Source organism: Tinamus guttatus, unplaced genomic scaffold (assembly GCF_059628265.1).
Source record: "Tinamus guttatus ecotype Peru unplaced genomic scaffold, ASM5962826v1 Tinamus_guttatus_pri_ptg000123l, whole genome shotgun sequence".
NCBI lineage: Eukaryota > Metazoa > Chordata > Aves > Tinamiformes > Tinamidae > Tinamus > Tinamus guttatus.
The window spans coordinates 1,689,434-1,715,477 of record NW_028288657.1 but is presented as its reverse complement, the minus strand read 5'-3'; the positions used below and the strand labels follow the sequence as shown (position 1 = coordinate 1,715,477).

Below are 26,044 nucleotides of genomic sequence, written 5' to 3'. Positions count from 1 at the left end.
ACGCGAGGCTACCTTGGTCATGCAGGTCTGCGAGGCGCCCTTCTCGAGCAGGGCCAGCGCCGTGTCCACGTGGCCCTCTTTGGAGGTGATGTGCAGCGGCGTGTGGCCGGCCGTCGTGGCCAGGTCGGGGTTGGCGCCGCTCTCCAGCAGCAGTGTCACCATGCTGGTGTGGCCGATGCGCGCGGCGCAGTGCAGAGGGGTCTGGTCGTCCTGGGAGCAAAGCGGCACGCGGTTGGTAGATCCCGAAGCAGCCTCGGGACAGGGAGCTCCGGTCCTATTCCCAGCAGGAAGGGCCACAACAGCAAGGGAACCAGCTCCCAAGGTCTTTGCACCTACCTTAGCCTTGGCATTCACTTTGGCTTGGTTCTGCAGCAGATACTTTGCCACGTCCGTGTGCCCTGCTCTGGCCGCCATGTGTAGGGGTGTCTCCACCTTCTGCATCAAGGAGAAAATAAAGCCATGAGGCCTCTGCAGAGCAGATGCCTTCCTGCCACCATTCAGGTCCCCAAGGGTGGCGGAACGCTGTCCCCACCTTGCCATGGACCCTAAAGGGGAGGTCCACCAAGGACTGCCCAGGAGACCGGGGACACCGGGACTCCCCGTCTGCTGCACCCCGCCACGAGGAGCCCCCCGCAGCCCGGTCGGGCTTGGACTCACCACGTTGGACACGTTGGGGGACGCTCCACGCTGCAGCAGGGTCTTGACGATCGGCAGGTGCCCCATGAAGGCGGCCACGTGCAGCGGCGTCAGGCCGGACTGTGCGGGGAGAGAGGACCCGAGAGCAAGGGGGAGGCTGAGGATCTCGTCCATAGCCCCCCGGCAGCCCTGCAGGGCAGTGCAGAGGAGCCCTGGGGCTCAAAGAAGCTCTAAGCTCCAAGGAGGAGGGCGCTGGAAGGTCGTCAGGCTCCCCACGGGTGGTGGCAGGAGACGCGGGCGCTGCATCACAGCCCCGCTTACCTCCGTGACGGCGTCGATGGAGGCCCCCATCTTCAGCAGCAGCTCCATCACCCGGGTGTGCTTCTTCTTGCAGGCGATATGCAGCGGCGTGAAGCCGTTCTGCACAGGGAGAGATGCAGCGGGCAAGGGGGTCATCCCCTGGGAGCGCATCCCGCTGCCCGATCCCACCCGCCGGGGCTCACCAGGGCCCGGGAGTTGGGCTTGGCGCCCTTCTCCAGCAGCAGCTTGGCCACGCGGTGGTGCCCGCAGTGCGCGGCCACGTGCAGCGGCGTGAGGTGGTCCAGGGTGATGTCGTCGATGTCGGCGTCGTACTGCAGGAGCAGGTGCACGCAGTCCACGTGGTCGCCCTGCGCCGCCATGTGCATCGGCGACAGCCCGTTCTGCAAGCGGGGAGCGCGCTCGCAAATGCTGCGCCTGCGTCCCCGCGGCGCCGAGCGGCCGCTCGGGGCTCGCCACGCCCCGGGACCTCACGCCAAGGGCAAACCACCTTGGTTTTGGCTTGGATGGGAGCGCCGTGGTCCAGCAGGATCTCCGCGATCCGCACGTGGCCGTTGCGGGCTGCGCAGTGCAGAGGAGTCAGCTCGTCCTGGGGGGAGAGGTGGCACCGGGGTGTCACTGTGGGCCACGCGAGCACCGTGGTGGGGGGAACCCAGGGCAGGGCACCCTAGGGATGCAGGGGGACGTGGTGGCTTCCCAAGAGCCTCCCATGGGGCACAGCAGCCATGCAGCCTCCTCTCATCTCTGCGCACCCCGAGCACTGTCCTTTGGCCACCAAGGACGTGCCGTCGCGCAGCAAGGGACACGTTCGCGCGGGCCGGGGGCTCTGCTCCCCTGGCGGAGCCGCCCTCACCTTGGTCCTTGTCTCGATGTGGGCCCCGCGGTCCAGCAGCAGCCGCACCATGATGATGTTCCCGCGGCGGGAGGCGATGTGCAGCGGCGTGATGCCGTTCTGCCGGGAGGAAGGAGCAGCTGGGAGCGGGAGCAGCCCTTCCCTTTCCCCACTGGGTGTTACGGGCAGGTCCTCGGCCCAGCGCTTTCCGCATGGTCCCGCCGGGAGCAGAGGGGAGGCTCCGCTCCCGTCCCCGCTGCCGGAGCAGCATCCGCCACCCCCTGCGCTCACCTGGGGCGTGAAGTTGACGCTGGCTCCGCGGTTCAGCAGCAGCTGGGCCACATTGAGGTTCTCGTAGTGGGCCGCAATGTGCAGCGGGGTGAACCCGGTCTGGGGGAAAGAAGGAGGGATCAGACCAGCCAAACACACACGGCGAGGGTGGCGGCGGCGGCACGGGCGGACGTGGCCACCTTGGAGAGGACGTCGGCGTTGGGGTCGTTCTGCAGCAGCACGGCGGCCGTGCGCGTGTCGTCGTTGCGCGCCGCGATGTGCAGGGCGGGCAGGCGCACCTTGCCCTTGGTGCCGTAGTTGATGAGGTGAGCCACCACGTTCTCGTGGCCCTGCTGCAGAGCCACGGCCAGCGGCGTGAAGCCGTCCTGCCCGGGAGAGGCGGGTGAGCGGAGCAGGGCGCGCGGGCCCGCGCGGCACCCCGGGTTCCCCCGGGCCTCACCTCCGTCGCCACGTTCTGGTTGGCTCCGTTTTCCAGCAGGAACTTGACAACTTCCAGGTGGTTTTCCTGTGCTGCCATGTAGAGGGGGGTGAAGCCTTTCTGCAAACACAGAGCCACGGTGTCAACACGAGCAGCCAAGAAACCGTGCTCCTTTCCCCATCCTTCCCCTCTCCGCTTGCTCACGCTCTTCCAGGAATCGGAGCAGGAGCAGCCCGGATCCCCTACCTGAGACTGCGCGTTGACGTTGGCCCCATAGTTCACCAGTTCCTGGACCACTTTGTCCTGTCCAGCCAGGGCAGCGATGTGCAGGGCTGTGTTCCCCTTCTGAAAGACACCGGGAGGCAGAACGTGATGCTGAGGAAAAGCGCTGGTGCAAGCAGAGCTGCTGGGACCATGCACCCCACAGGGGCCACAGAGCAGGTAGCCTCCAGCCGCATTCGCTAGCCACGCAAAACAGGCTGGAAAGCAGAGACAGGGGCTCCCTCCCACGCGCGGCTCCCTCCCGCCAGTGCCTCCGTCCTGCTCGTCCCCGAGCCGCGCTGATGCAAGGTGACAAGTATTCATTATTTCTGGAGCGCGGCTTGCGGTGCAATTCGCCACGCGGCTCCTGCCGGTGCGCGCGGCGGGGCGGCGAGCAAGGGCACGAGCCTCCCTCCGCTCACCTTGGTCGTCGTCTCCAGCACGATCTCCTTGTGCAGCAGCTCCGTCACCATCTTCACGTGGCCCTCCTTGGAGGCCAGGTGCAGAGCGTTGAGCCCGTTCTGGAGGGAGCGGAGGCGGGAGGGCGGCGTTAGCCGCGCGCGGCGCCCGTCGAGCCGCGTCCTGCCTGGCACAGGCTGCTGGAGCCCCGGATGCCGCCTAGGGCTGCTCCCTAGGGATGGCATCGCTGCAACCCCCCGGCCTCCGCTGTGACCCGTCCCCGAGCTCCCCGTGGCACCTCCAGGGCCCTCCAGCTCCTGCCTTTGCAAAAGGGGCTTCCCTGGGGGTGTCAGTGCCCCCCTCATCGACGGCTGCCCGTAGTGCTGCTCGTGCAGTCTGAAGCACAGAGCGAGGATGCGCCAGAACTGAGCACCTGCAGGCCTTCCAGTTTCACACTCACACACAGAGAACTGCAGCGAGTGGCTTCCCAGGGACATTTCTGTGTGTTCCCCAGCTTAGCCCCCCTTTTCCTGAACACCAAGTGCAGATGGACGGACAGGACCCGCCAGCATCCCCAGCCAGTGCAGCTGGGACAGCTTCTCCTCTGCTACCTACGGCAAGCTCTTCCCCATCCAGAGGCAAGGAGCTGGGATACGTGTTGGGGAAGAGGTTGGACCCTCACAGGCAATTTCAGGTGACACTTTTCCACCCCCATGGGATACTTCCCGCCTGTCTCACTGCTCCCAGGTGGATGCACTCAGCTCGCTCAGCCTGTGGAGCTCTGTCACGCAGCGCAGAGCCGCCTGCCCCGTGCATACCCCACCTCCCAGCCATCTGTCCCTGTCGCTGCAATGCCTGGAAGGACACCGAGATGCTTCAATCCCACCTGCACACGGGCAGGGGAGCAGCAAGAGCCCGGGGGGCTCCTGCACCAGCCCAGCCGCACCTCCAACAGCTTCAAGAGCGGCCTCTCACACTGGAAAAAAGGGTTTTCCACCTCTCTCTCATACGTCCTTTTACGCAAGAGAGTCCCTAAATAACCTTTTGCATCCCAAAAACCTGCAAGGAATGATTATTTGCTGGCAACACAAGCACCGTGTTTGCAGAAGCCTGTTTCCTGTCATCTTTCTGCTTCAGGAACATTGCAAGCTGTTTTGGATGTTTCCTTGGGCTTGACAGCTCATCTGACCCAACACGTCCCCAGGACGTGCCCTCATTTCCAAGGTGCTGCATTGCCCTCCCTGAAGGCTGCAAACGCTTCCCAAAACTCCCAGTTTCTGGCTGCCCGTGCCAGAAACGAAGACACAAGCGATGGGGCTTTGCGCGAGATGGGAGCGTGAGACGTGAGAGGTGGATGATGACGAGGATGCAGGTGCCAGCAATGACAAGGATGAGCTCGCAGGATGAAGATCAGATGGCATGTCAAGGTCTCTGCATTTGTGCAAGAATACAGGGCCTGTGGGATAGGTCTGACCACATATATCCCTCTTTATTCTATACAGGACATGTGAGGTTGGACCTTTCCCACAGGTCTGATATTCCTCAGGTGGAAACCCCAAAGTGCCATCTAACCACTGCAAGATGGCAGGAACCAGTGCAAGGACACGTGTGAAGGAAGGCTGAACACCCGCCAGGGTGTTCAATGCCATCTCCAGCTTCTGCTGCCCCGTGAGAGCTCAGGGCAAGAGCAGCTCTTTATTCCAAAATAAAGCGTGGGAGATCCTGCCTGCCTCTGAGCTTGGTGCGAGCGGGTGATGTGGTTGGTGCTGAGTCCAGGGGAGTCCTGCAGCCCAGCACATCGCCTGGCTTCTCCTCCTTGCAAACCACACGTAAATGCACGATGGTGATGGGCTTAGAGCCTGTCCTGCATACAGGAGCCATAACCTCATCTTCAAAGGACTGCAAAGCTGAAAATTCTCTACTACTTCTCCCTGCAAGGCCCCTCTGGCTTAAATCCTGCATAGCCTGATGGTAGGAGCCTCTACAATTCCATCAGTGCTGATAATACACATTAATAATTCAGACAACATAGTGAGGAGAAACAGCTCAGCAGCTCTTGATCTTCCTCCAAAGCTCTTCCCGCGCCCCAGAGAGCAGAACTCAAGCTGCAGTGCGCCCCAGAGGCTTGGAAAGCTCAGCATCCGCACGGCCGCGCCGCTCGCAGAGGAGACGGAGACGTTTCCAGGAAGGACCTGTCTGCAGTAACCGCACCAGCCACTGCAGCGCTTCCATCAGCCGGAACAGACCCTGCCTGGCTGCAGGGCTGGGTGCTGAGGGAGGTGAAGGGACATTTGGGCTCCGCTGAGCCAGCCCCGCCGGCGTCGCTCATGCTCCTAAAGCAGCCAGCCCGTGTGCCCTGCTGAGCCGGAGCCTCCCCCGTCTGCAAACACGTCCCATCTGCAGCAAAACCCCTGCAAGCCAAGGGAACAGCCCCCCGGATGAATCCCACTGCATCCTAGACCTTGTGCTGCTCCCTGCACTGCCACCCGCTCTGCGCGTCCTCGCAGGACCAGGGCGCCAAGGAGGGATGCGGCCACCAGCCGCAGCGCGGCCCAGACGCACACGGGCTAGCGCGGAGCCCCCGCGGGCTTCACCTACCTGGTTGCACGTGTTAATATCTACCCCATTCCTGAGGTGGTCCAGGGCTTTGTCCAGGTTCCCGGATCTCGCAGCTCTCAGGAAACTGGTTGCAGCATCGGCCTTTTAGGAGGGAAAAAGGAAGAAAAATGGTGAGATTCGGAGCCACCTCGTTCGTCCCCAGCAGGAACCTCCTGCCTCCTCAAGGGCTCCCACCCGACCTGGCTCTCCGAGGACGGGAAGGGGGGCTATAGGGATGCTCCTTCTCATGGTGTCCCCAGCCAGGAACACCGGATTGCTTCGTGTTCCCGTTTAACCCCGCGGGGAGATGCAGCGGGTCCTCTCGCCGCAGCAGCAGGGCTAAATCCCCGATTCTGCAGCGCCTGCAGAGCGGCAGCCCGGCTGCACGCCGGCCTGCACATCCCTCGCCCGGGGCTGCGAGCGCAGGGACAGCCTCGTGGCGATGCCACGCGCCGCCAGGACGTGTCCCTGGACCCTCCGGAACATCACACGGCAGCGGGAGCATCCCCAGACAGCAGCTCCCTGCGCCTGCCCCGTGAGGAGACCCCGCTAGGGAGCCAGAAACCCCCTCGTGCTGCCCGTGCCGGGATATAAGCTCTTGGGAAAGGCGCTGGAAGCAGCAAGGCGGGATAGCGGGAGGGCACCGCGGCGTCACCCGCCGCCCCTGTCCCCAGCGCCGCTCATTGCACGGGGGCAATGGGGCAGGACGCGGGGCGCTGCTCTCCGCCTGCCTCCTGCCCTGCTCCTGTCGCTTGCTCCCACCCCCGGCAGAGCCCCGGGAAGAGCCCGGACACGGAGCGTGGCCCCGGCCCGGCTGCAGGGGCTGGCGGCGCGCGCGGCGCCGGGGGCCGCGGCGAGGACGGTCGATGCGAAGGGCTTTCCCAAGCGCGGCGCTTGCGAAGCCTCCGCATCCCGGGCAGGCGGCTGCGCTCGGCTGCAGCCCCGGGAGCTCCAAGCGCAGCTCAGCCAGCTCCTCCCGGCGCCCGGGACGCCCGGGGACGGTTAAACAGGGTGAACCCCACGGGCTCCGGCAGCAAAGGGGCTCCCGAAGCCCCGGCGCGCCCGGCAGCGGAGCCCACAGGCACAAAGCAAGCAGAAAAGCAAGGGGAGGTCTCTCGGGGCGCCAAGAAGCGCGTTGTGTACTCACAGCAACGTCTGGACCGGACCTGCCCTTTCGTGCTGCCATAGTCCGGCACTCGGGCTGAAACCTGAGCCCGGCGTCCCCTCTCCCCCTCCTTGGTTATCTACTCCCCAGCTTTGAGAGAGCCAGTACGTTACATTGCATTCTGGCTAAAAATACAGGCTCCCTCTCCTCGCTCCGGCGCGGACCCTGGAGGGATCGCCAGCCGCTAATGGAATTTGTTCATTTTCTCTCCATTACTGTGTCAGACGGGATATTTAATCCTCAGCCACCTCCGGAAAGCAGATGACGGCTGCCAAGCGCAGGGAGCCGCCCGGGAATGCAGGTGCCACCTTGGGAAGAGCGGAGACGAGCTGCCCCTCGGAACCCCCCGGGTAACCCCAGGTGCCCCCAGTCCTCTGGATTTTGGGAGCCGGGAGAGCACAGCTGGATTTGGGGGCCCAGGACCAGGCGCCCTCCTGCTCCGCGGGATCGGGGATGCATGGAGCACTGCAGGGCACCAGATCCAAGTGGGAAGGCCGCGCGTGCGGCCAGAGACGATCTCATGTGGTAACAACCGAGGAAATCGGTCTGTAAACCCTGCTGACACCAAGCGCCACCGCCGACCTGTCACTGGGGCACTCGATCAGCCAGGGGGACTGAGCTGGGACCCCGGCGCCTCCCACGTTGCACCCAAAGGAAGCTGCAAGAGCCGGAACCGGAGACGCCCTCCGCACGCGGGATGCGCACGTCGAAGGATGCCCGCGCAGCCGGCACGGCACGCGCCAACCCAAACGCGCACCCGGGCACCCACGTGGCACGCGGCCAGTGGTTTTCCTGCCTTTGGTGCTCACCGTGTTTCTCTTCTCCTTTGCCTTCCTAGCAATTTTTCCAGGAAGGAGTGATTCCCAGGGGAGAAGACAAACTGCCCTTCTTGCCCTCATTTGCCCCTTGCATCCCCCACGCAGGTGCCATGAGGGGGCAGCATGCTGTTCCCAGCCATTCCCAGGGGGAAAAGCCCCCGGTTTGTCATTTGCAAAGTGCTTCAAGACTATCTAAAGTACAAACCAAAACAGGGCACATCAGGCTGTGCTTCTAGTCTCCTTCCCTTTCTTTTCTTTCAGGAAACTGCACTCCTTGTCTCCTGACAATCCAGATTTTCCCTTGTCTCCCTCCTTGCCCTAATTCGAGGCTTCCTCCATCCCGAGTCACAGATGCCGCCCTGCTCGTGCAGCCCTGCTCCGCAAAGCGTCACCGCTGCCACACGCGGCCCTGGCTCCCCTTCCCCCCAAAATAAACCCCCGGGACGCTGTGGAGCCCCTTGTGTCGTGGCTGCATCTAAAGCAACGTGCAAAGGGAAATTGCTGCCCGAATCTCCCTTTTTGGGAAACCAACCAGCTGCGGGTGGGTTTCTGCAGCTCCGCAATCCTCTGCTGGTCTCCTGGCCGTGGTCCTGCTCTAATCTGCCCCGGCAGAGCCGCTCCCGCCCAGGGAGGAGCCCCCTCTGCCCCGCGCCGATAAGGGCAGGGAGGATCTCACCAGCCCCGGTGCTGCTGCGGGAGGCAGACGTGTTTATCGGCCCCGCGGAGCCGTCCCGCACATGCCGCTAAATGCTGGATGTTGATGATTCCCAAGCGAAAAACAAACAAAAAAAGAGCTCGGAAACGCAGGCTGGTCTCACTGGAGCCACTAAGACGCGCGAGGAGCCAAGCGCTGGCATCTCCCCTGCAAGGCCGGGCACACGGGGGCTTCCCAGGCTGGAGTCACCCCCGTGGCCACGGAGCTTGCGGGTGCTCCGTGGGGTTGACACCGTCCCCGCAGCCAAGGGGACTCTCCATGAGCTCTCCATCGGGGATGCAGAGCAGGCCGCGTTTTCCCGGGATGCGCCCGGAACCAAGCTGGCCGGGGCATCCTGCAGGCCAGGCTGGGCCAGGGGCCCGTGGAGGGCAGGAGCAGGGGACAAGCAGCGACGTTGGCACGCGGCGGTCGCCAGCGGAGCCCCGGCACGGCCAGGAAGCCACCGGCTGCTCTGGGCACCCGACCGAGGCTGGACACAACTGTCCAAGCCAGATCCCAGGGGCTCCCCGGGAGCCGGAGCCCCTACAAACCTCCAGATCAGCAGGCAATAACGCACATTACTTTTCAGATGGGGAGAATATGTCAGCCCTGCAAACACACTGGCTGCCAAGATTAAAAGAGATGTCCTCGAGGGTCTCCCTAAGGACATCGGGCCACCGAAGCAGGGTTTCAAGCCAGAATGCTCAGAAACAGAACTCGCACCGCGTTTGCCTTGCCAGAGCTTTTTCCCCTCTCCGTATGCACAAAAATTCGGCACTCCCAGCAGTCCCAGGCGCAGAAAATACAACCCTGCGGCAGGTTCCTGCCTGCTGGGGAGAAGAAAGGATCCGGCAGAGCCCGGCGCCTCCGGAGAGCAGGGCCTGGGGCACGGGAACACGGAGGAGAGGCCAGCGGGCAGCTCCGGCGAGCGCAGATGAAAGGGAAGAGCAGGAGCACCGGGAAAGCTTGTCGGATCAAAGGATGAATCCGAACCCCCGGGTACTACCCGGTCGTTGTCCTCGTCCCTGGCCTATATGGTGCAGGGACAGCTCTTACTTAACAGGACTTGCAAAAGTCAAGGCAGCGGCAAGCAGAGGCCACCTGCCGCGTGTCCCTGTTTCACATGTAGTGACATCTCACGGGGCCACCACGCTCCCCTGACTGTCACAAGGCCCTGTGCTCCCCAGGGAGCCCCGGGACTGCAAGGCGAGGAGGGACCGAGCCACCTCCGGCAGGGAATCAAAACATGCGGGAACACGAGGATCTGCTCACGTCCATGGGAGCTGGGGGAGAGCTCAGCACACGGTGGGAAAACACCAAGCAAGGGGCTCTGGGCTTGCAGGGACGGTGGCATCTCAGGTGCTTGGCAAGTATTGAGGAAGGGGCAGCTTTCCAAGTGCAGTCGCCACCCCGGATCCTTTCTCATGCACCAACCCCCATCGTTACATAACACAGAGCAACCAGCCTTGGGGAACCCCGTTTTTTGCACCTATTTTAACAAGCGGGGTGGCTCTGGGGTGTCACTGGTGGTGACAGCACCGAGCGGTGCCCGCTGAGCACGTTCGTGTCCTGAGAGCATCTCCCCCCATCCCCTGTACCCGGGCCGGCGCGCAGCGGGAAGCTGCCGCTCGCCTTGGATGTGAGCAGGAGCCTCTGCTCTCTGCACATCCTGAAAAAATAAAAAGAAAAGCTATTTTTAACCTCACCCGAAAGTATATCGGCTGCCACTGAAGACAATACGCCAGAGCCTGTCGCTCAGACACCAAACCTCTTCTTGCAACAAAATAGGTTTGTAGCTGGGTAGAGAGATGCAGTCGAGAGGCGACTGCCCCATTTCATTGCCCTGTTCCCTAATGCACCTTTTTTCCCTGGATCACGACGTAGCTCAGCGGGCAGGGGATGCTCAGGAGGCTGGAGCAGGCAGGGCTCAAGCAGGAGGGAAAAGCAGAGCCCTTGGAGGCCCCAAATGCTGCCAGAGCCCGACCTGCTGCCTGCGGAGGAAGGTCCTCCTCTTTTTCAGGCTTGCTCCTGAATTTTGCAGCCTGCCTCATCCCCTCCTCATCCTCAGCCATCGATGGGGAGCTAGCAGCGCTCAGCCCGGCCAGCGCCTGGGTTGCATCCTGCAGAAGCCATGCAGGGAAGGAAGCACTGCAAGGAAAAAGCCCCCGGAGTCGCGTATTCCCGCCGGCCGGGCCCCGGCGCTGACGTGCAAGCGGGAACGGTGGCAGCAGAGCCACCGGTGCCTCAAGAAAGCCGGAGCAGCACCGTGACCAGGAGGAAACGCCGTCCCGGGCGCCTGGCGCAGCGCTTTGCTGGGTAGAAAAGGACGCGGCGACCCCAAAAACCAGCACTTACCATTAGAATAGAGCCCAAAAAACACCCCGGTGCTGGGAGGTGCCTCCCATCTCCCAGCAAAGCGGCGCTGAGGAGGACGGAGGTGCGCGCTGTGCGGGACTGTGGAAGGGCAGCAAGCCCTTCCCGCCGTCCTCCGGCCCGTTTTCCCTGCCGCTCCGGGGTGGAAGGGGCTGTTCCCTGCGGACCACGCTGGGGTCCCCGAGGGCTCCCGTCCCTCCTGGCGGCCCTGCGGCTCCCGGGATACTCACCCTGAGGCAGCGCGGACAGGCCATGGCTGCAGGAGGCGGCCGGGGCGCCGCGAGTGCCGGCGCGCGGCGCCGGGGCCGGTTATCAGCGGCGGCGCCGGGCGCTATCGCCGCGCGCAGGGGACGCGCCTGCCTGGGCGCCGCTGATTACGGGTGTCCCCCGCACCGGGGGACCCGGGGGAGGCGGGACACGGTGCCACTGCTGTCCCCCGCTTGGTGCATGCGGGGCCGGGGGGCGGCTAACGCCAGCGCCGGCCCAAAGCTTGGGGACCCTGACAAGGGACCGAAGTGGCAAACGGGGGCTCGTGGCAGCAGCCCCAGGCCCTTTGCAGGGCCCGGCGCCTCCGGCAACGCAAGGAACGCGCCGCTTTCCCCCCTTCTACCTGCGCAGCAGACTCCTGCTCCAGCATCCCTTCGGGAGATCCTTGCTTGCAGCAAGAAGGCAAGGGGTCCACAGTGGCGGGTGCATGCCCTCTCTGAAAGACACGCAAGGAGTCACACCGATTGCTCATAGGAATTCCTACAAAACAGCCCAGCACGCCGCTGGGAAAGCTGGTACCAGCTGGGAGGCGGAAAAAGGGGGGAAAAAAGGAGAACAGGACAACCTGTTGGGATAGAAAAATGCTTTGCATTATGTAGAGGTGTTTTTTAATAACTGGGTGAATGCCAACATTAGAGCAAAGTGGAATCCTTACCTCGGCATAAGGAAAACACCTTCCCTTTGCCCAGTGCAATTCAGAACTTCCCGGGAAGTCTGGGGCCCCTTGGATATTTAGTGTATAAGTCCCAAGCTGCACCTTGCCCGAGTGAGGGAAACAGGGAGCAGAGCCGTGGGGACGGCGGCAACGCGGTGGTGACCCCGGTGCACTAAGAGCTCTTGTTAATGAACACACCCGTAATGAATCCGGAGCTCGAAATCCCAAGAGCTCGTTCCATCTCCACTAAAACACCTCGGAAGATGGAGTTCCCGGGCTGTTCCTCAGCACTTCCCTAAGATTTTCCAGCCTGGCTTCTCCCTCATGGTGTCTGGGAACGTCACCCTAAAGGCCACAGGCCGGTGTCGTCCTGCTCCCACCAAAGCCAACCCGGAGCTCGCTCGGAGCGAGCCGGAGAGGACGGGTTTGCAAGGAAGCGCTCAAGGAAAGAGCAAAGTCACGGTGCAGAACCGCGCGCGCCGCCTCGGGCACCCCGAGGGCTCCGGGGGGCTTCGCCAGCAGAGCTCCCCGTTTCCTTGGGGTCGGGCGACATAAGAGCTATTGAACACAAGGGGAAAAAAATATGGAATAGCTTTGGGACAGGACTGAGCACCCCCAAATCAATGAGTCCCCTTGGCCGCTGCAGACAGAGCTGTTGAGCAGAGCGAAACCACGAGGAGGAGGAGGCCGGCGAGGAAAACGTCTCCTGCGGCTACAAAGAGTTTTGTTCCCTCCAAGACACAGAGTTCTGCCCCTGACCTTTCCCCGGGAGCCTTAGGAAAAGCCTTCAGCTGATGTGGCCGCCCAGGAATGCGCGGCTCCTTCTTCTGCGCTGTTATCTCCCGCGTAACCAGAGACGGGATCCCTGGGCACCGGCGGCTCCGCTCCCGGCTGCCAGTCCATCCTCAGCTGCTCTTTTCCTTTCGCCGGAGGGATCGAGGGCTGCGGGCAGCAGGACCCGGGTGGCCCCGCTCGGCCCGACCCGCTGCCGCCCCCGGACACGCGGATGCCGCGTTCCGGCTGAGTCAGCGGCAGCGGCGGAATTATTTATGCCCTTAGCAATTCCGCTGCTGCCCGGGCACGGGTAACGGGACGCGGCTGCACACGAGGAGGGAGGCGGGATGGGAACGAGGGCAGCTGATTCTTGCAGACTTGCTCTCCCCGTGACAGCCCTCGGCTTCCAAAGTGCTGGAATCATCAGCCGTGAGCAGCAGGGACAGCAGCAGGGACAGCGTGTGAAATCTCTGTCCCCTCCGGCATCTGCTCCCGAGCTTTCTGATGGAAGAGGAGCTGTGCAGTGGCACGGAGAGGGGCAGAGGTTTTCTGCGCATGGATTTTCCAGCCCTTGCTCTATCCCTGCTTGCCCCAACTCCCTTATGGAGCAAGAAGAGAGGGAAAAAAGTGCCAATTTATAAGTTCTTCTACACAAACCACTCCGAAAAAACAGCAGCCGGCAGCATGGCACAGATGACAACCAGCAGGAAAACCGATGGATTGGCCAATCCTGGGAGCAAACAGTATCCCCTAGCTCAGCCTGAATCGCCAAAAAATCCCAAATCGGGGAAAAAAACGGGTAAGTCGGGGTTTGGCACGGTGCCCCCAGCAGGGGTCAAGGGCAAATCGTTACTTAAGTCCTGCTTATGCTGCAAGTTCCTCCTTCCCTCGGCAGCTGCCAGCCTGGAAGGCTTAAGACTCCCATGGGCCTGCACTTAATCGATCCCATCTATTGATCCCTGCTGCAACGGAGAGATCAGGGATCCACCTGATCCCGCTTGGGCACCCCGGGATGCGGCGATGCCGGTGCCGATCCCTCCTATTGATCCCTGCTGCAACGGAGGGATCATGGATCCGCGCGGCTGCGCTCGGGCATCCCGGGATGCAGCGATGCCGGTGCCGATCCCATCTATTGATCCCTGCTGCAACAGAGGGATCGCGGATCCGCCCGGCGCGCTCGGGCATCCCGGGATGCAGCGATGCCGGTGCAGATCCCATCTATTGATCCCTGCTGCAATGGAGGGATCGCGGATCCGCGCGGCTGCGCTCGGGCATCCCGGGACGCGGTGATGCCGGTGCTGATCCCATCTATTGATCTCTGCTGCAACGGAGGGATCGTGGACCCACCTGACCCCGCTCGTTCATCCCGGGATGCGGCGATGTCGGTACCGATCCCATCTATTGATCCCTGCTGCAATAGAGGGATTGTGGATCTGTCCGGCCCTGCTCAGGCATCCCGGGACGCGGTGATGCCGGTGCCGATCCCATCTATTGATCCCTGCTGCAACAGAGGGATCGCCGATCCGCCTGACCCCGCTCGAGCATCCTGGGATGCGGCGATGCTGGTGCTGATCCCACCTATTGATCCCTGCTGCAAAAGGAGAGATCGCGGATCCGCCTGACCCCGCTCGAGCATCCTGGGATGCAGCGATGCCGGTGCCTTGGCCGCGGCGCGTGCCTGGCGGCGGCGCAGACGGGCATCCTGCGCGAGCAGATGGGCGCGCGCTCCCGCCTGGCACGCGGCTCCGCGCGGAGCCGTCTGCTCCGCGGCTCCGGAGAGCGGCAGGAGCCGCCGCAAAGCCCCGGCTCGCTGCGCCGCGGCCGCCCCTTCGGACCCGGCTGCTGGGAAACGTGCAGGGAGCAGCTCGGCAAGGGCAATCCCAGCTTCGCCATCCTGCAGCCTTCGCTATTCCTAAAGGCTGGATCCAAGGGGAAAAGTTCATGCCCTGAGGCCTGGAGAGCAACCGCATTCCTGCTCCTTCCAGCAGAGTCCGAGCCCTCGCGGACTGAGAATCCTGTGCATTTCCCATGGCCTTGCTGAGCCAAATGCAGGGGCCAAATGCTTCCTTGCTGCACATCCACCCCCTGTTGCTGCTCATTTCTTCATTTCTCCAGCACACCTGGACAACACGACACAAACCCTGCTCAAGAACCCGGCCCGCAGCACTGAACCCGCTCGGGGCAGCAGCCTGCACCTTTCTCCAATTCCTGCAATGTTCCGAAAACCCGTTTGGCAGGGAAAAAAAAATAATCCACTTGCAATCTTAAACCTCACGAGTTCCAGCGAAGGATAATGAATGAATGATTCAGAAGAGACGTGCACATTTCTGTTGTATGCCCACAGCCCTTGCTCCCGCCGCTCAGCATTTAGGATGATTTCATCTCATAGTAGCTTTTCCAAAGGTTTAATTGAATTACATAAGATGCGCCTGGATGAGGGAAGCAGAGTCCCAGAAACACTGGCACTGCTGAGCATGGTGCTGCAGGAGAGGAGCGAGGACAGAGCCCCACTGACCCAGCAGGAGCCTCGCTGCTGCTCCGAGAATCGAGGCAGAGCCACTGCTTTATCTCTCCCAGCATCAGCACTTTTCCCTGGTCTCGTCTGGAGCACCGGAATGCTTTGGCCCCGGAGAACGAATCCGGTGTTTCACCTCGGAGCAGAGGAGCGGGGTCTCCATGAGCAAGGGAAGGCGGTTGCCACGGACGGATGCAGCGATGCCGATACGGAGAGGACCTGGCGGCACCGGGATCGCGAATCCGCCCGCCAGGAGCCAACGGGACTCCGTGATGGGAGAGGGAGGAGGAACCGCAGCACCGGCCTCCATGGATCGTCCTAAGCCGGGAATCAGAGGTCTCCTCAAAGCCCCGGGACTCCCACCTTTCCCAGTCTGCCTGGAAGGTGGGAGATCCCTGTCATTCCCAGCTGGGAGTGTTGGGACACAGGGACAAGGAATGGGCTGCTCTCAGAGCTGGCCCCTTGGCTTCCCCGGCCTCCCAGGACGTGCTGTGACCCCCGAGCTGGTGCTTTCTGGTCCCCGTTCCCTGCTGCAGATGCCGGGGAACTTGTTCTTGCCGGTGGCGGAGCCAACGCTCTCGCTCCCATCCCAACATCCCGCTCCGCGTTGCAGGGCATCGCGCCGGGGCCTTCAGAGGCTGCAACTCGCACCCAGGGAGCAAGAGGAGACCCCCAAGTGGTCCCTATTGGCTCTGCCTTGGTCTCCTGGCCCCTAAGAGCACCCCGGCCATCCCCATCCCGCTGCCCCCGCGCTGCCGCTCACGCACTTAGCATGAGATTCCACATCGGACAAGCTGCTGCTTTGCCAGCCGATTTGGGCCGTTAATAAATAATCAATAAAAAATAATAGAAAGTGCCCCCTGCACTGAACGGTCCCGAAATCAGAGGCTGCTCCGGCGAGCGCGCGGCCACGGAGCGGTTAACGGGGCCGGGCAGGGCTGCTGAAACGCAGCGGAGCGGAGCGGCACGTGGCGCGGCACGGCCCGCGTCCCGCTGCGTCACCGGAGCGGCAGGAGGAGCAGGAAGAGGCTCCACAGGACAAACAGGTTGCGGAACCGCGGGAAGGGGCCGCCGCAGCCCGCCGGGATCGCCCGGCGCCGCCGACGGCCGCGGCCGCGTCACGAGCGAGGGGGAGCGACCCCGGCGGCCACGCCAAGGGACGGGAGCACCTCAATCCCCGCTAAAATCCCAAAGGGAATGCAAGGAAGCAGCTGCAGGAGCTGCTGGATACCTCCCCTCAAACCCTCCGGGTTCCCTCCTTTTCCATGGGGCTGTGGGGCAGCCCAAGCCCTTGTTTTACAGCAAATCCCCTGGCTGTGCGTGCCTGAAAGGAATGAAACAGCAGAGAACCCCATTAATCAGCTCCTCTTGTGGTTTCCTCAAGTTCTTTATATATTTTTATAAATAAAAGAGGATGAATTTCCCCCTGCTTTGCCCCTGCAGCCTTTGGAGGTGCTGCCATCGTTGGCTATGTGCTGCCACGTGTCTCAGGGACAGGGATAAGTTCCCATGCATCAAAAAGGGTTTTTTTTGCCCACGTGGCTATTGATGGGCAGCAGATACCAGGTACCAGGTGATGCTCAGGTCTCTGGCCCTAAATCCGAAACACCCCCCTGCCAAAGACACCGAGCGCAGAAGGGAATTGTGGAAAGGGAAGACGGGAAGCAGATCCATAACCTCCCCTCGGGCACACTGAAATCCAGCCCGACATCAAAAGCCAATTAGAGAAGTTGTCCCTTAATGAGAGCTCGCTGGAGCATCATCCCCTCCTCCCATAGTCACTGCCAGCTTGAGCGCTTCCATCCACAAGAGAAACGGAGGAGGGGGAGGAAAAAACCCTTTTTAAGGACACAAATGTTGGACGTTTTAAGGACACAAGGATGGCCGAGATCCGTCTGCCGCCAGGTCCACGAAGGGGCCCGGTGACACGGGGACGGAGCTGGAACGGGATCTCCATGGAGCAATCGCACAGCGTGTTTTCCTAGCGATCATCCTAGTCTGGGGTTTGTGCCGTAGGCAGCAAGTCCCGGGAAAGCTGCGACGCTCCCTATTCCAGGCAGGGCATCGCGGTGGGACTGAATAGACCCCAAACGCACTGAGTTTCCCCAAGGATATCTGGAAACCTTGGATATCTGGTCAAACAGCACCGTGAAATGTGCGATTACTACCAGTTCCTTTGAGGGGATCATCACACGTTAAAGACCTAGTACAGTTTATATAACAGTTTATAGATTATAGAGGCAAAAGGTTTCACCTCCCGGTTCCCAGATAAGAGGCCCAACAGACGCACATGGACCCATCCTACAAGCCCTGAAATAGCCCAATATTGTGTTGCGGGACACAACTACAGCCTTGATTTCCACTTTTCCTCTTCCTGCAGCACCTTTCTGCTTAAACGGGAGGCTCCTGGGTGACCTGGGCGCGCGGACGCGCGCGTGCACGCTCTCCTTCCCTCTCCTCTCGTCTCCGTATAAATATAGCAACCTCATCTGTTTTCCAAACGCTGTCCTGCTGCTGCATTCGCTGCCTCCGCCGCCCGAAAGCCGCTCGGTGGATACCTGCCGCGTTGCTGCTGCCGGAGATTTTTCCGCTAGCGGCCGCGCAGGCTGCGATAAGCCCCAGATTTATCGGAGCCCCCCTGCTCCTGCATGGAAATGCACGGCTCGGGCTTAATGTTGCGGCTACTCAGCAAAATTCGCTTCGCGGGTAGGAAGGCAGATTGGATTTTGCTGCTGTCGGCAGCCCTGGGGCTCCAAGCGTGACGCGGTTCAGCCACCGCCGGCAAATGGGAATGTTCACAGGGCTCCGGATGGCGTTTTGAGGCCTGGATGCAGAGCTGCAAGCAGGACAGGGACGCTGGACACGCTCCGGCCACCCCTCCATCGCGCTCCCCGCGACGCCGCCTCTTCCCCGGGCCAGCCCAGAGCAGCGCGTTTATGAAGAACCTTGACACACTTAGACAATTAAACCAAATTAGCATAATTCAGACTAAACTTCTAATTTTAGCGCTCTCCAAAGCTGCTTTCCTTTGATCTCGGCTGCAACTCGGGGGCCTCCGCTGCAGCGCACCCCAGCCCGCTCCGGCAGCGAACGCGCAGGGCGCTCGCGGGGCCTTGCCGTCCCCTTTCCAAGGTTTCAAACATTCCCATTCCCGTTCCAACACCCCGTTGTCTGCTGGGGGTCACCCAGGGCGTCTTAGGCGCCGCTGCCTGAATAATTCAGGATTATTCCTGGCAGCAGCATCCTCGGCCCCGGCGCAAAGGAGCGTGGAGAGCAGCCCGATGCCGGGGCCGTCTCCCTCCCCGCACATGCCCGGGCCACATGCAGCCTGGAACGCCGGCTACATATTGATTAATCTGCTGGAGACACAGGCCTGGACCTCCCCAGGGTGCAGCCGGCTGACGTCACCCCCCGAGTCCCGCTGGGACTTGTGTCCCTGACAACCTTGGCAGGGCCGGGGGGGTCACGGTCACCTTGTGTCCCCATGGAGCGGCCCCGGGTCGCAGGGAGCACGAGGGGGCCGGGGCACAGCGAGACCGGCCCAGCGAGCAGGGGGTTTGTGGCACGGCAGACACAACAGCCCAGGGCTGCCTGGGGTCCAATGCATGCAGAAACCGTGGAAAAAAAATCCTTAACACAGCCCTTTGGGTTGCAAAATGCTTTCTGCAAGCCCGTGGAAACGCGAGATTGCCGAGTCTCAAAGGCTTTGGCTGTCCCCGTGCCCCATGTCCCCTCTCCCTGGCATCATTCACTTCCATGGGAAGGGGCCTGCAAAGAAACCACCACCCTGGCACCTCAGTAGCCCTTTTTCCTGTACTGCTTCTCCTCCCGGGTGCTCCTCGATGCAGGATCAGCTAATGGGGCTACTGACCCCACGGGTCTCCCGCTGTCTTTCCCTCCTCTGCTCTTCCCGAGCTCTTGAGGACTCCAATTCCCTGCTCTTCTGTGGGCACAGCCAGAAGCGACTCCGAGATCCAAGTCCAAGGCTGCGAGAGCAGCCAGGAAAAGCTCTTGGCTCCCCCTGCTCCAGCATCCGCAGTGCTGCCTGCTTCGCCCTGGGGCCCAGCCAAGCCCAGGCCGGGCAGGAGCAATTTTGGCTGCTCCTGGGGATGTTCTGAGCTCTCTGCAGCCCAGGGCTGCTGAAATCCTTCCCTCTCCTGCCCATTGCTCTCCTGTGCCATCTCTGAAGGCGGCTGCTTGGTGATGGCCCTTGCAAAGGCAAGCACGGACATGGCCCTGGTAGCCTCTCCTCATCTCACCCCAATTCCTCATGTGCTTCTTGCATAACCCTGGTGGAATTGTCTGGATTCCGCCTGGATCCGGAGCTTGGAAAGCAGCAGAGCTCCCGCTCGCCCCAGGCTCCAGCGCCGTCACCCTGCGTGGCCGCTGCGGTCCCTGCGTTTCGGGGTGCATCGCTGCTCCTTCGCCTCGTGGCTCTGGGGCCAAAGCCTGTTCTCTCTAAGGCAGCAAAAGGTCTTTTATGCAAAAAAATAAATAGAATAAATAACGAGCACCCTCAATGTCCATCTGGCATCACCCAGCTCACCTCAAACTAGGCTTTCTTCTGAAAGCCAACACTTATGTTCACTGTTTTTCCTAATGAAAGTTCATGATGAAGGAGAGAAATAGTCGCTAAGCTCCGCTTGCTCCATCCTGTCACTCCATCCGGCAAACCTCCTCCCCCAGAGTTTCTGCCCAGCACAAAAGCCTCTCTCTGCCTCTCCTCTCCTCCGAATATCGCTTGTCTCCCTTATCTGAAGCAACCCTCCCGACGCAACGGGTTTCATAAGGAGGGGAAATACAAAAACTCCTCTAGATTTGGAGTGAGGAGCCGTCCTAGACGCTGCTTGGCAAGTTCTCCAGTAGCAGGAACTTGTGTTATTTAATTCATACTCTGCCTGCTCTGTCACGCCTGCCACCAACGCGTCGTGTGGAACACGAGTCCCTGTATCCCGGACACGGATCCCGGGAAATGACCCCCGAGCTCCCATCGTCCGCCTCGGATGGGATGGGGAGCACAGGAGCAGAGCCAAGGTTATGTGCATGGACCGTCCCCGTGCCGGGGACACGAGCGATAGGGACACGACAGGGACAAGGACAAGGTCAGTCAGGTGCTTGCTTCGTTTTCGCCAAAAAAAGCCAGGGAATTGCCATGGAAACTAAAAAAGGCAACAAATATAACCCTGGTCCCAAGGAGAAGGTTTTGGGGCAGCGCAGGATTAAGTAGCAGAACTCGTTGCCTCCGGATATAACAGGGCAAAAAGGACTGCAGGATTCAACACTGCTGCACGAGGCAGCGAGGGGGCACATAAAACCACACCAAAACGGCCAGAAACGCCAAAGGATGCCAAACCCGTGCCCCAGGGCACAGCATCAGCTTCCCAGGATGGAAAGAAACTCATTCTGGGGACATCGTCTCCTTCCTTCGGCTCCGTTTCATGGGAGCATCCCCTTGGATCACACGCTGCTTCGCCGGCATCAACACAAAGTGCATTGCAGTGGCGGCGCACGGCGAGATCGGCCATAAATCGAGATCCGGACGTGCCGGATTAACCAAATTAACAGTTTCTGCCCCGGAGAGCCTGTCCGCCCGCATTGCAAAGCAAGGGACAGGAGCCGGGCACGGCTGGAGGAACCCACTGCTTTCAGTCCACCCAGACTAGCCCACATGAACCCCCCGCAGCTGCTGTAGCACAAATTACAATAAAAGAAAAACAAATTCAAATGCGTTTGGCAGCCCCAGGGGATGCTAACGAGGAGACTCACGGGCTAAAGCGCTTGGGGGGCTTCATTGCTGGGGAAGGGGCAGCTAAAGATCAATTCCGAGCTAATCCCAGCAGCACTTCATCTATATCTCCTTGCCCGTAGCTATAAAATCCATCCCGGGAAAACCTCTTCTGGGTTTATTCAGTGCTTTTCCAGCTTCCTCCGTTGTGCCACGGCGCGGGTCCATCCCAGGCAATAGGATGCCCTCTCTAGCACCTTCCATGCGAGGAGCCACAGGCACCTTGCGGGCACCAACACACACGCACACACTGTTGTTTTTCCCCTCAAAGCCAAGCAAAGCAAGCAAGAAAGGGGATGAAATCCCCAAATCCCAGTGTTCTGGGACAGCACATACATCCCTAGACCCCGTGATGAGAAAAACACCCTGCTCGAGAGAAACCAGATATTTTATCTCGGCAAATAAATCTGTTACCAGCAGGTTATTAAAGGCTCGACTCGGAGCTGAGCGAGACTCCGCAGCTGCCGTGGGGAAGCTTTGCCTTCCTCCCCCCTTCACCCTCCTCCTTCCCCCCGTCTCCAAGCGGGGCAAAGAGCCGGTTGCTGCCCCCCAAAGTCGTCCTCTGCTCGGCAGAGTGAAGCACAGAGACCTGCACAGGGCATTGGCCCCCCTTCCTGCCCCCTGCCAGGCAGAGAGAGCTGGATATAACGATGCACGGGCATCTGATGCAAGGATGCGCGGGGATCTGGGTGCAAGGATGCGCGGGGATCCGGGTGCAAGGATGCACGGGAATGGGGGTGCAAGGACGCACGGGAATGGGGGTGCAAGGACGCACGGGAATGGGGGTGCAAGGACGCACGGGGATCTGGGCATAAGGATGCACGGGAACCAGGATGTACGGATGCCTGCCCTGATGCCGCTTACCTTTTTCTTCCGGTCCCGAGAGCGGTTCCTGCGCTTGCGGTTGGATTCTTCCTTCTCCTTCTGCTCCTGCAGAGCCTGAGCCTCGATGTCTTTGATTTTCTTCAGCTGTTTCGCGGCTTGAGCCATGGCTGGCGAGGCTGCCGCTGTCCCCGGGGCTCCCGCCTGCCCACCAAAGTCCCTTCCTCCTGCTCAGGCGCTGCCGGGCGCGCGCGAAGCCGCAGGAGGCTGGAGAGCAGCCCGTGAGCCCCAAAGGGCAGCGGGTGCCGCGGGTGCCACGAGCCGCTTGCCAGAGGGAGCCCAGGACAGCGCTATGAGCCAGCGGTAATCCCGAATCCAGCTGCTCCGGCGGCTCCGCGCACCATTGCAGCAGCCCCGGCACACGGGATGCTGCTGGCGGGACGGGGCGCCGGAGGATGCTCAGCCGCAGCGGGAGAAGCAGCTCCCGGGAATCAGCGCCCGGCGAGGCCGGAGCGGCGGCGGAGGCCGGCGCGGCTCATCCCGCCCTGCATCCCGGCGGCGGAGCCGCGCAGCGCTGCGGAGCCGCGCGCATCCCCGCGCGCATCTCAGCGCGGCAGCCGCATCGCGGGCGGCGGCGGCGGCGCCTTTCCAGGGGGGAAACGCGGAGCCGCTGGAGCGGGCGGGCGGCAGCACCCGCGCCCGGCGCTGCCGGAGCGGAGCAGAACGGAACAGAGCGGAACGGAGCGGAGCGGCAGCGACCTCCCCGCCGCGCATCCCTCCGCGGAGCCGAGGGGAGGGATCTCGCTGCAGGCGGGAGCCGGGATGCGCACGGGCAGGAATCCGGGCACCCTTCACCTGCCCGGCCCCGATTGCCCTTTTCTGTGGGGCCTGCCTAATTCTGAACCAAAACGGGCCCTTTTGCTGCCAAAACATGGACCATTAACAGCTGTTTCTCAGCAACTACTCAGCTGGCAGGTGCTTAGAGATGCAGCCTTTGCCACCCAGACTGCATAGGTCACTATTCTATCCAAGAGGCTCTTTGGAATAAGTTTTCCTGCATATTTTCCTGCATATTACCCTCTTGGAGCTTCCTCTGCTTCCCTCGCTCCATGCACAGACCAAGAAGAGGGCTAGAAAAAAAATAAAAAAATAAAAAAAAACAGAAAAAAAATAAAAAAGGAAAAGATATCTGTATAGCTTTTATAGTGTGTGATGTGTGAGAGTATATAGGGAGGCTTTTGAGGTCCTATAAAGAATGAGGGAAAGGAAATCCAGTGCTTGTGCAAGTGCAAAGGGTTATTCCAAGGACAACTTGAGTCCTGCGGACTGTATCCCTATGAATAAACAATACACTTAAGAGTAGACAAAGCTGCACACTTTATATAGCACAATCTTGGGAATGCTCGTGCAAAAATATTAGGAAACTTAATAAAAGCTGCACAATGAGACATTCTGCAGGGAGGAGCTGGAGCTGCCTCTTATGTGTGACCAGTTTGCAGGGCCAGCAAGAAAGGGACTGAGCAGGAGAAGGAAAATGAAGTCCCTAATCTACACACATGGGCAGCAAATTATTTGTTGCAATTAACTCTAACACGGGGTGAGCTCCTTCCTTCTGGGTTCGAGTTCCTCCGCTCGCTGGGAATCCCTTCCCTGCTATTCCCTGGTTTTTCCAAGGAGGGAATTCAGGAATGAAACCAAGTTCTGCGCCATGCAAAGGCTTCCCCCTAGCAATCCTCACCAGTGTCTGGGGGCTGCCTCCTCCTACACCTCTTAATTCCCCATAAACCGGAGCAAAGCCAGCACAACAACAACAAAGGAGTTGGGAAAAGAGGCACCAAAGCGCATGGAGCCAGGGGACAACGTCTGGACACCCCATTGGTGACACCCAAAGAGGTTCAGTCCCACCGAGGGAGCAAGAACTGGGTGAATTTGAACCCCAGCCCTTGTGTTGACTCATTAAAGCTCCATCACAGCCAACCTGGGAGCTGCCGGCACCCATTTACCTGCAGACACGGGTCTGTTTTGCTCAGAAAAACACGGCATCGTAAAGGAACTGGGGCATTTAATCAACGCGAAGGGTGGAGTTTTAAACACTGCTACGGGGAGAAATTATTATTATTATTAAGGAGCTTAGTAGGGCTCGGGGGAGCCCAGATGGATGCACGTGAGCTTGCAGCAACCATAAAGGAGACGATTTGCAGAGAGAGCACAAGCCCCGTCCCCGCAGGTGGAGAGAGCTGCCGATGCAAAGTGGGTCTCACCCTACATGCAGGTTATTGCACAAACAAAAAGACCTCCTGATCCATCCTCCAAGCAGCGGAGGATGTCAGGAATCCCGGGAGCCCCGGGTTCAAACTGGATCTAAGGCACAGAATTGGTCTGTTCTCCTTTAGGTCCCTGCTCACAGCTGGAGGCACAGGGAGACGATCGAGGACGGCCACGACGGCCCCCAAAGAGACCCATTTCCAGCGTTTTTGTCCTCAGACTTCCTAGCACCCCCTCCAGACCTCTTGCTGCCTGGCCAAGCAGTTCCCATCACTCGCAATGGCAACTGCAGCCCGAGTTCTGCAAGGTGCTTCACCCTCCGCCACCCTCCCGGTGCCGGGGAGGATTTTATCCGCAGGGAGCTCCGCACCCAGCCCCGCCGGCCCAGCAGGACCTGGTGTTTGAAGTTATGTTTAGCTCCCTGAGCAGCTAACGGAGCGTCTGAGTCACCGGCAGCGCTCGAAACATCTGTCTTGGATCCTGACAGCTCGGTTTGTGCGACCGCGTTGACTAGAATTAGATCTTGGTGCCCTACGCACGGAGAGAGCTATTTCGGGTGCCTCCTGCAGGGCTGCAAACGTGATGCTCCAAGCCACGGAGTGCTTGACCTGCCTTCTGCTACCTGCTCCGTGCTATTCTAGAAGGGAGCAAGGATATAGGGAAGGACGGGTGGGAAAGGGGCTGCTAATCCCACTCAGAAGCGTAGAATCATTTCGGGTAGGAACAACCTTCAAGATCAGCAAGTCCAACCATCACTACCTGCTAAAACTCTTAAAAAATCTTACCCCTAACTCACCATTTCTTCGTTCTCCAGCAGTGACCGCTGCCTTGTTTGAAGTGGTTGCTCAGGAAACATTTAGAACTGGAAAAAAAAGGAAAAAAATCGCTTTATGGATCATTTCTTGCTGCTTGTTCTTCATGGGCAAACGTAAAAGCTATATAGAGAAACAGAGAGGCAAACATCCTATTTACCACTTTTTCCTTCAAAACAAATTTATCATGACCTTTTCGGACACAAAAATAACTCTGCCCAAAAGATTCTGCAATGGAATCTAATTGGCAAGGGGGGACAAATGGCAAGTGACAGGGGACCATTAGGAAAAGCATCACCCGGACGAGCAAGGTCATTAGGTGCTGTTCCATGTAGAGGAATTCTTCTTTCTCCCCCCCAAAAATAGTCTATAAAACAAGCATTTTGCCAGAATGCTGTCATCTCACTGAAGTGATTTGCTATGACCATTTTCAGCTATCCAAAGCAACAGAATTACCAGAATCCTACAGTATTTAATCATTCCCCACCTCCATTCTAGAAATCAAGGCCATTTCCACTCTCTTTCAAGTGGTATTTTATTTCCGAATCCCATCTTGTATCCTAAAAATGAAACTTTGCTGATAAACCCACCACAACTGGAACACTCCTTCCAATGAGTGTTCTGAAAATGAAACTTTTTTAGAAGGAAAAAAATAATAAAAAAAAGCCTGCAAGCAAACCCTAAGAGGTCGCAGAAGAAGCAGCAGAACAGGACAATATTATTTATTTAAAGCTCACGCCTGATCCAGTTCTGCCTTAAAGCTGCAGGTAACTTTGCCGTGCAAAAACTCCCGTTCTCCTACTCAAAGAGCTAATTTTCGAGATCAAAAAGCAACCTGAAAAGGGGGGGAAGCTTAAAATATACTTTTTGAGAGGATTTTTTTAGCACACAAGTCAAAACTCTCAAGATGATGTTACAAACAAATGGTGATAAAAACAGCTAACGGGGCTACCTTCAGTTTTTGGCTGATCCTGCAGAGCAGAACTTAGCGGTTTCTGGAGAAGCCTTCGGTGCTTTTTGCTGTTATAATTTTAAATCTGTGTGTTGTGAGGAGCCAGGTGACCCCCAGGACCGCGCACCCGCATCCCGCTCCTCTTCCGGAGCAAAAAGGCGGCGAATTCCCAAGCCCGGACAGGGGTGGAAGAGCTCGGTGCCCAAGCGAGGAACAAAACAAAAACCCTCATGCACAACAGGCCTCCAAAATGGCTCAACATAATTTATTTTTTTTATGTTAAAATGTACAGAGTTCTTTTGAAAGTACTTGCTAGAAAGGGGAAAAAAAAGTGATATTACATACAAGGAGAGGAAGGGAGACCACGCGGCCAGGAGCGCATGACATGGAGAAT

At 59.8% G+C, this 26,044-nt stretch overlaps 1 protein-coding gene across 2 annotated transcripts in view; it reads right to left on the bottom strand.

Annotated features, from left to right (window-relative positions):
• ANK1 (ankyrin 1) overlaps positions 1 to 21,801 on the bottom strand; it is a 34,061-nt gene extending 12,260 nt beyond the window's left edge. The window contains exons 1-14 of one of the 2 annotated variants that reach the window (XM_088521449.1): positions 21,664 to 21,801; positions 5,754 to 5,855; positions 3,179 to 3,277; positions 2,742 to 2,840; positions 2,517 to 2,615; positions 2,257 to 2,442; positions 2,078 to 2,176; positions 1,808 to 1,906; positions 1,445 to 1,543; positions 1,140 to 1,337; positions 958 to 1,056; positions 658 to 756; positions 337 to 435; positions 13 to 210 (exon numbers count right to left, since the gene is read on the bottom strand). In XM_088521449.1, coding sequence (XP_088377575.1) covers positions 13 to 210; positions 337 to 435; positions 658 to 756; positions 958 to 1,056; positions 1,140 to 1,337; positions 1,445 to 1,543; positions 1,808 to 1,906; positions 2,078 to 2,176; positions 2,257 to 2,442; positions 2,517 to 2,615; positions 2,742 to 2,840; positions 3,179 to 3,277; positions 5,754 to 5,855; positions 21,664 to 21,789 — 1,701 coding nt within the window. In that variant the 5' untranslated portion in view covers positions 21,790 to 21,801. Of the gene's footprint in view, positions 1 to 12; positions 211 to 336; positions 436 to 657; positions 757 to 957; positions 1,057 to 1,139; positions 1,338 to 1,444; positions 1,544 to 1,807; positions 1,907 to 2,077; positions 2,177 to 2,256; positions 2,443 to 2,516; positions 2,616 to 2,741; positions 2,841 to 3,178; positions 3,278 to 5,753; positions 5,856 to 11,413; positions 11,456 to 21,663 lie in introns of those variants that run through there. The other variant, XM_088521450.1, reaches the window with a different exon arrangement.
• Between the last annotated feature and the right edge of the window lie 4,243 nt (positions 21,802 to 26,044).